This window comes from Sminthopsis crassicaudata, chromosome 3, assembly GCF_048593235.1.
Source record: "Sminthopsis crassicaudata isolate SCR6 chromosome 3, ASM4859323v1, whole genome shotgun sequence".
Taxonomy (NCBI): Eukaryota; Metazoa; Chordata; class Mammalia; order Dasyuromorphia; family Dasyuridae; genus Sminthopsis; species Sminthopsis crassicaudata.
Genome location: NC_133619.1, coordinates 218,015,787 through 218,025,269, shown reverse-complemented (window position 1 = coordinate 218,025,269; position 9,483 = coordinate 218,015,787). Strand labels below are relative to the sequence as shown.

The following is a 9,483-nucleotide window of genomic DNA, read 5'->3' as shown; positions in this document are numbered from 1 at the left end:
TTACCTATAGATGCTCTTAAAAACATTTTTCCCTCTTTTACACCTTGAATCTTTCCAAGACATCTTGGAGTTTACAGTCTAGCTTTCTTTCTTAAGGACCAGGCCTTAAACCAAAACCAATTTGATTTTCTTAGACTACTAATAGGTCCTAGGCTAAGCCCCATTTGGTCATTGTTTGGATCTTGATTGACTCAGATTGAATGTAAATAACAGTCATTTCTGCTTTGGCCAAAAATCCTGAGGGTCTTCCCTTCCCAGATTCATTCATTCATTCATTCATTCATTTATATTTTTTTCAGAGCGAGGGCGGGGAGGGGATTAAGTGAAAGAGAAGATTCTTCCCCTCAGTTGCTACCTAGCTTTAACACTGAATGGGTGGACCTCAATCAGACTTGAAATCTGTTGCAGACTTAGCTTAAAAGGCCAAAGTCTCCCATTTCATACAGGACCATCTCTAATCACCCTGAACTGTATCTGACCACTGGACCCAGATGACTCTCGAGGGGAAAGTGAGGCAGGTGACCTTACACAGACCTCCCTCACTCAAATTAAATTCATTTCCATTGTCATAGCATCACCTCCCTGAAGTCTTGGTACTCTTTGAGAAGGAAGAATAAACAACAGCAATGTGACCCTGGACAAGTCACTTAACCCTGTTTGCTCAGTTTCCTCATCCAAATATGCTGTAGAAGGAAATGGCAAATCACTGTAGTATCTTTGCCAAGAAAGCCCTAAATGGTCATGAACAGTTGGCCACTATTGAAACACTGAACAACCACTACCCTCTCCTCTTCTCTATCTGAAGCAACATAGTATGTAGAGTACTAAGCTTGGGGTCAGGAAATACCAGGATGGGATTACTTACTAGCTTACTACTAGTAGTCACACTTACTAGCTGTGTGACTCTGGGTAAATCATTTGACTTCCCTCAGCCTCAGTTTCTTTATGGGCAAAATGGGAATAATAATAGCACCTATCCCTCACAGGGTTGTTGTGAGAACATAATTTATGTAAAGTGTTTTGGAAATATTAAAATGCTATATAAATACTAACTATTTTTATCCACTGTCCCTTATAGTTTTTTGTTTTTGTTTTTGTTTTTTTGAGGGGAAAAAAGCAGTTCTGTAAAACCCATCAACACGTCCACAGAGAATGTGATGCTACATATCTAAAGTTACCCACTTTTACAAAGACCGGACGTTTATTTCCTCATCTCTCCCGTATGAAGCTAGTGTGCATTTATTTTTACACTTATTACATCGCTTAGAATGTTATCTGATTGTTTCTGTTGGTAAATTCTAAGAGATCCAATGGATGCCCTTTGAAAAGAATGAAAGCTTTGTGTAGATTGAAAGGTGGTGGTAATCCTATCCCAAAGTTTCCTAAGTGCATGGTCTCTTTTCTCCAAGTAAAATATAAAAGCTTTCAGGTCAGAAATAATTTTGTGCTACATATATATATATACAGGCGTGCTTACACTACGCGGCCCAAGTATGCCTCTAGGGTTATTCTTTATGTTTGTTAAAATGAACTGAACTAACCGAATTGAATTGAATTGGCCAAGTCACAGAGATGGGCGTAAAGAAAGAAGAGCACCTTCTAGTGAGAGATGATCGATTATCTGCAAGAGGCGGATCCCCGCTCGAAGTTTGTAGCCCGCCCCCCTCTCTCGCTCCCTCCCGCCCCCCTTTCCTATTTCACTGGAGCCCGGAGAAGGCTGGAGGCTGAAGTGTGGGTTCCTCTCCCTGGTTTCTGCAGTCTTTTCGCCACTTCGGCTGGAGTCCAGGATAGCGCCCCGGAGTCCCGGGTTCCGGGAGAAGGGACTCCCCCTTCTCTGCCTAGGGAGGGGCTCCAGCTGCTGGACCTCCAGAGCCGTCCAGTCTAGCCAGCACGGTTGTGCGGCGCCGGCTCTGGAGGAGCAGAGACGCACTGCTGGCTGCCCCAGTGGCCACTGTACAGAGCATCACGATTTGGACGTGAAGTTGAAAGAAAAGACTGAGGGGCTTCCCTGACCATCCTTCTCCGCCTCCTACCCCGGTACCTCAGCCCATCCTCCACCTCCGCTCCACGATGCGGGCATCCTGGTGCCCGGGACTGTCGCTCCTGCTCTTTTTTGTTGCAGGTGGTTTTGTTAAAACGGCAACCAGGTGAGTGTGTGGCTGCCTAGAAATGCGCTTCAGCGTCCGGAATTTGCTTTCTTTATTCGGTTCTTTTGTTTCCTCTCCTTTCCTGCCATTTTTTTTTTCTTTTGTGCTTCTTTGGAAGTAGCCCTGCTGGGAAGGTCCAGAAGTGAATGACCATTGTCATTTCTTCCCTGGGTCATGTGGCGTTTCTTTCTCCCTTCAGACTCATTCCAATCATTCTGCAGTTCCCTCATTTTCAAAAGGATGTTCTTCACACAAGAAATGTGACCATGCTGACGATATTCAGGGACATCTGTCTGCTGTCTACTCTCTATAACTTGAAATACTAAAGTGGGTTCAGTTTGTGCTGTTTGAGTCTTTATACAACTGAACTAAGTACTGACTAGTTGTCAGCATCTGGTTGGGGAATGGAGGGATGCGGAGGAAAAGATACATCACGTTGGAGACCTTTAAGGAGTTTTGAACAAATAAGCAGACAACTTATCTTTATCTTTAGTTCTCCTTTGATATCCTTGCCAAACACCATGACATGCAAGTGACTTGCATTTAAGAGGAGGGCTGTTCAAGATCCCCTGCCTCACTTTCCCCTTCAGAGGTATCTGAGTCCAGTGGCCAAACACACACACACACACACACACACACACACACACACACACACACACACACTTTTTTTTTTTGTTAAACGTAAATGTCAGGATTATTGTAAATACTGTCCCAGGATTTTAAATTGGGTAGGTTGGCTTAATGACCACAGGTGACTCGGGGAATTAACATAAATCTAGAACTAAAACTAGGATCTCAGAAGCCATCTAATTCACAGATAAAGACATTCAGGTCTGACAGAGTCTCAAAGGTAAGACTTGAATCCTCTGAATTCAAAATCAAAATTTTTTTTCTTCTCTCTATCTCATTAGCTTCCAATGCAATATGAAGAGGATTGGATTTGTAATCAGAACTGTAACTTGAAGAATTTGACACTGATTCCACTTAAATATCACTTAGATAAGCTTCCTTCAAGGTACTCTGGAGGTTGCATACTTGACTTGTAGGTATTGTCCATCAGGTTGATTATTATTATTATTATTCCATTCCACTATAGCAATTCAGAGATTCTTAAATTCAAATAGAAATTCATGAGTTCATTAGACTATAGAAAGAACATTGGACTCGGTAGTGGGAAATTGGAAAAGGAAGAACTTGGATTCAAATCTCAGCCTTACAACACTTATTAACCTAGTGACAGTAAATAAATCACTTAACCATTTAGGACCTTCAAAAAAAAAAAAAAAAGATGAGGGAGTTGAACTAAATGACAACCAATGTCTTCTTCCATACATTTATATGGTCCATCTATTCATTTTACAATATACAGATGCTTTATTAAGAAATGAGGAAATCAGAATTTATAAGCACCTACTGTGTTTTACACATATTATTTCATTTTACCCTCATAACAACCCTAAAAGGTAGATACTTTTCTCATCCCCATTTTACAATTGAAAAAACTAAGGCAGTTAAATGATTTGCCCAAGATCACACAACTAGTAAGTTTCTGAGATAGTATTTATACTCAGGTCTCCTAGACTCCACACAGCACCCTAATCCCTGTACCACTTAACTCCCTCATCTATAAAAAGAAAATTATGTTGTTGGAATATTTGATGACATTTTTTATGTTTTGTGATTAAAAATTATTGGCAAACATAGTTCACTTAATTTTTAAAGAGAAAATTTTTGTATGTGTATTACTCCAAGGTAAGAGGGAAAGTAAATGCAATTTTTGAAGAGAATTAATAGTTATTTAGTACCAGGCAAGCAGAGGTCCAGGGTTTCACTTTCAAAGTGCTACTAAATTAAGTTAAAAGTCATAAAACCCTCAAATCAACCAGGGAATATTAAAATGAAGAATCCATACCAAATTTTACATAATACAGTTTTCAAAGATGTTAACTAGTTTGTTAGCTTAGTATCAAATTCATGAGTTGGTATGTTTAGGATCAGCAAGTGGAAGTATCCTTATTCCAACATGCTTAGAGCTGTCAAGCAGTCACCAGCTTTTCAGGAACTACATAAGGGACCAGTTTTTATAAACTCCAGACCCAATGTTATGGAAAACACATTGACATAGAAAGGCAAGGCTGTCTAGGCAGAGATTTGGTTCAAGTTGATTATTTCTTGAGGTTTCACACATTATATCACAAACTTCTTCTGCTGTAAGGAAATGATGTTGAGTATAAGTATGTTATTTGCATGAAACCTTTCACCATAAATTAACCCTTCTGAGTTATATGTTTGTTTAATACATCAATAAATATTATTCTGAAGTGTCCATAGACACTCCATCAGAGGGGACCATGATAGAAAAAAAAGATAAAGAATTCCTTTATAAAATTATGCATTAACCATTATATAATTATGTACTTACTTGACCCTAAACAACCAAATATTACATTAATACATATATTTAACCCTTGTACTGCTGTCTGAGTATTGGAATCTTCAGATCACTTAAGATATGAAACCCCGAAGCAGAGCTGCAACTAGGGAGAAGCAACAAGGGTTTTGCCTCAGGGTACTAACATCTGGATGACATGTGTTTGCTCCTTCCCTTCCTATGCCAGTTATAAGACCCATCATTCCTGCAATTCGAAGTGCTCTGTCATATAATGTGACTTAACAGCTACCCTATTTATCCTCACATGTTCCAAGATCATGTTTCTCTCACCACTTTCCTTCCCTGCCTTCCCTAACTTGATGTTTGCCCTTTCTCATCCCTAGGATTAGGGAAAGATGCAAGACTGAAGGGGTTTTGGTCAAACCAAAAGAGCATAGCCTAGACTGTTTAAAGGAGAGCTGCACACCCTCCTCATCCTGTATAGGGTCTCATTATGACAATACCAGACCCAAGAACTTGAGCCACATTTTTTGGTGAGAGACACTCAATGTCAGCTATGATATTGTAATGTGAGAGAACTCACTATCTGAGGAGAAATCATATAGGTGAGCTCCTCTTCCACATTAATCTGCTCTGAATTATCCAATATTTCAAAAGGAGGGAATCTTCTAACCTCAAGCACATTATGTCAGCATCTATTCTTTTCATGGATTCAATGTTTTGAGTAGGAATTTTGACCTTTTTAAATCATGGTCCCCTTTTGAAATCTGATAAACCTATGGACACAGCAGAATAATATTTTTAATGATTAAACATAATACATAGGATTACAAAGGAAAACATCTATATTGAAATAATTATCCAAATATTTTTAAAGTTTATGGACACCAGGTTAAGAAACTCTAGTTAGATTATTTGCATTCCTAAAATATACTTGTTCTAAACTTCTGTTTCTTTTAAATTCAAATATCAAAATGAGAACTAAGAGAAATCCAAGCTCAGGTAAAGGTCCTGGCTTTATATCACTGAGTCTCCTTAATGGTACTTTGAGAACTAATCCTAGTCAGACTCTTGATGGAGCCAGATGTTCACCCATGCCTGGTTTGGTGGAATAGCTTCAGACTTTAAGCATTATTAAAGCAAGCTATTTTGATGTGCACATAACCCAACATTTATCTTTTTTTAAGATTAACCATTTGTAGAAATGTACCTAAAACTCCAAAGTTTTATTTCAAAAACTAATTTCAGTAGAATGGTTGATGTTGGAAGCCTATATTATGTATAATTTTATTAACATAAACCATATTTGTGGACACAAAATAACATAGAGAAGATTCAAGCATTTAAAATACCTACAGTATTTCCTGGGTTTCCATATCATATCAAAAATTCCTTTATTTTTTTCAAAGGCATTCAATTTGGCTACTCTTTTTACAGTTTGTACTCATAATCCTAAATCTAGATTGATTTTCTAATTCTTGGCCTAGACTCTATTTTAAATTCAAACCTCTTTGTAAGGGAAAAATGTCCTGAAAGCATCTTGAAATTGCTAAGAATTGAATTCAACAAATCTTTTAAAGTGTCTGTTGCATAAAAGGTATTATGCTAATTGCCTTGTATGTAATTAGTTCATACCGATGCAGCCCTCAAAAAGGTTATCACCTAACAAGTACAGAAGTAACCATGATGCAAGGAAGAATGTGGTCAATGCAAAAGAGATACCTAGACAAAAAACTAGGAGGAATTTAAGGAGGGAAAGACCATTTTGGATGGGGATACGAAGAGATCTGGGATTCATAGATAAAGTAACTCATAAGTTAGGACTTAAAGAAGGAAAGAATTTCAGTTAGCAAATCCTATTGATTACACCTTCTTGATTTTTCTTTCATCTATCCTTTCCCTTGGCTCTGTCCTAATTTATTGTTATTGAGTTGTTTCAGTTTTGTCCATCTCTTTAGGATTCCCTTTAGGATTTCTTGGCAATGATAGTGTAATGGTTTGCCATTTTCTTCTTTAGCTCAATTTACAGACAAGGAAATAAGGCAAACAGGGTTACAGGGTTTGCTTAAGGTTGATCTCAGAAAGATGAGTCTTCCTGACTCCAGGCCCAGCACTCTATAGAGTGTGCTACCTAGCTGTGCAACTATCATACTAGAGGCCTTCAAAATCCTCTGCCTGAACAATTTATTGTTAGCTTCCTTATAGAATTTTCTGCTTTAATTTATTCTTTAATATTTATGACACAAAGATCACTGTTCAGCTCTCCCTGTTGTCTTTGTCCCTTTCACTCTACATCACCCACAATCTAGTCTTATTCTATCTTGCCAGATTTATCTCATATTGTGCAATTTTTCATCCTAGATACTCCAATCAAGATGGACCCTTTTTGTTTCCCAAACATTCACTCATCAGTGAACATTTTTAGAAGCACTACTATAATATGGACACTGGGTATTAGAGATAACAAGACAAAAACAGAAGAGTATTTACTTGTAGAAACTTAGATTCTATGAAGGAAACAACATGTATGGGTAAAAGTAAATCAAAAATATATACAAGATAAATACAAAATAAGTTAATGGAGTAAAGATCTAGTAGTTGGAGGGATAAATAAAGGCTTCATCTAGGAGGGAACACTTTACCTGAATTTTGAAAAAGCTAGAGATTCTAAGAAATTAAAAGAGGAGGGACATTCCAAGCAGGAGAGACAGACTGAACAAGGGTATAAAGACAGGAGATGGAATATCATATGTAAAAACAGCAAATAGGTCAATCTGATTTAGACTGAATGACTTAAAAAGTCTTTTCCAACTCCAATATATAGCCATAGGGCAGTAAATATATGTATGGTATATTGATGCCTTTTCTCCTTCTAGATTATAAACTGGATCTTATCTGAATTTTTTAACTCTTCCAGAGCTCAGCGCTTTATGTAATATGCAATAAATTTGTTGAATGAAGGTAGTATAGGATAAATCTGTCCCAATTCATATAAACTCCTTGAGGGCAAAGATGCCATTTTGTTTCTTTAGGTCTCCTGCAGCATCTATGATCATGTTCTGAAATGGTGGAGAATAGCATGAGATACATTTTAGGTATTCACAACTCAAATCAATGAATAAAGAGTTTCTGCTTTAAGTTTAGAAACTGCAGAGATGGTGTTGTGCTAAAAATAACTAGAAGCCTTATTTGATTGTTGTAGAAATTAATTGTTAAAACAGCTTACCAAATGGCAGATTTGTACAGTTTTCAAAGATGAAGTACACAGTTGTAGTAGTCATTAAATATCCTTGCTGGTTTTTATAGACTATGTCAGAAGTCCAGTTTTGTTCAGTTTCATGAACAGAAATAAAATATTTCTTTTAGTGATTTAATTTGTTGCCATCCATTATATTTAAATGGCTACATATGTGTACACATCATTGTCCTTCTCTACTTCCCCATAAAATAAGTGTTTAAATGGTTTTTGGCAAGTAAACAAGATAATGTTGGAGAGTGGCTCCAATTAATGATTCATTAATGTAATCAATCTCTGTCTTTTTTAAATGCCATCCATTCAACCATGTAAGCCAAGAAATAATAAGCAGTTAGCAATTGTTTTTATCTACTGAATTTTTAAACTCATTCTCCAGAATTATCAAACCTTATTGATGTTTAATGAAACAACTGCACAGATATAATACAATTTTACATTTTAACCAGTGATTTGCTGAAACTTGTAGAAATGTGTCTAAGCATATTTAATTAAGAAAATATTTTGCTTATATTAAGGGTTCATATTATTCTCGAGTGATTTTTCATAAAATCTGTTTTATGTTGACTCTCTTTTAGAAAACATATTCTGTACCACAATTTCATGGCATGCAATTTCTTCATTTTTTCTAGTTCATTTAGCAGCCAGAATATAAAAATCTTTCATACCATTCTAAATCCTTGAACAACCTTCATTTCTAATTTAGTATGCAATCTGGTTTAGGTGAAATGTATACAATCCAGATCTTTAAGATTTTACTATTGCTTGAATTTATAGGTGTGAAAACAAATTAACATTGATGTTTGAGGGAAAAGATTTTTCTCTTTAAAGTAAATGTAAGTGAATTGCATCTTCTAGTTACTTTCTTCTGAAATTATTCCCAGTGCAGTACTTCTGGAATTCAATTTCCTCGACTATAAAGCAAGAGGGTTTGAATTGGAGGATTTCTAAGACCACTTCTAGTTCCTAAATTCACAGTAATTGAATTCAACTTGTAAAGAAAGAAATAGATTCAGCCATCTGTGTAAGGGAGCCTGTGTACTCCCAACGAAGTTTTTAGCATAAATGTGTGATTAGATGTGTATTGTGAGTTTTTAATAGTTTGATCAATGAATCATAAGAAGTTTTATGTGGATTTTTACTTCTGACAAATTTAAAGGTCTTTGGGGAAGTACAGTTTTCTTTTCACTCTGTTCCTACAGAAGCAGTGGGCCTAGAATAGACACAGGAAAGGATAATGGAAATATACAATAAAAAGAGCCCTGGACTAGGGTTCTTCTTGTCTTTATTTTTCAAATCCTAGCTGTACAAACATAAGCAAGTCAATCAACCATTTTCCTCATTTGCAAAATGAATGGATTGATCAATAGATCTTTAGGCAGCTAGGTGGTACAATGGTTAAAACCCTGGGACCTGCAGTCAGAAAGATCTGTGTTCAAATTCAGCCTTAAATACTTATTAACTATGTGACCCTGGGCAAATCTTCCTTATCTATAAAATAGGGATGATAATAACAATTCACTTCTAGAATTGTCCTAAGGATAAAAATGATGCAATATTTGTAAACCTTGCAAACCTTAAAGCTTTATTATTATCTAAGGTTTCACATGGTTTAATGTCATGCCATTTAGGCTATTCCTATAGAAAAATTATCAATTATTATTTATTGGTGAAGCTACTATCAAAGGTAA

The 9,483-nt window shown here is 36.5% G+C and overlaps 1 protein-coding gene across 1 annotated transcript in view; it reads left to right on the top strand.

The window, feature by feature from the left end:
- The first annotated feature begins 1,715 nt into the window (after nt 1-1,715).
- EGFL6 (EGF like domain multiple 6) overlaps nt 1,716-9,483 on the top strand; it is a 54,851-nt gene continuing 47,083 nt past the window's right edge. Inside the window, exon 1 of the mRNA XM_074299996.1 lies at nt 1,716-2,147. Coding sequence (XP_074156097.1) covers nt 2,071-2,147 — 77 coding nt within the window. The 5' untranslated portion in view covers nt 1,716-2,070. The remainder of the gene's footprint in view (nt 2,148-9,483) is intronic.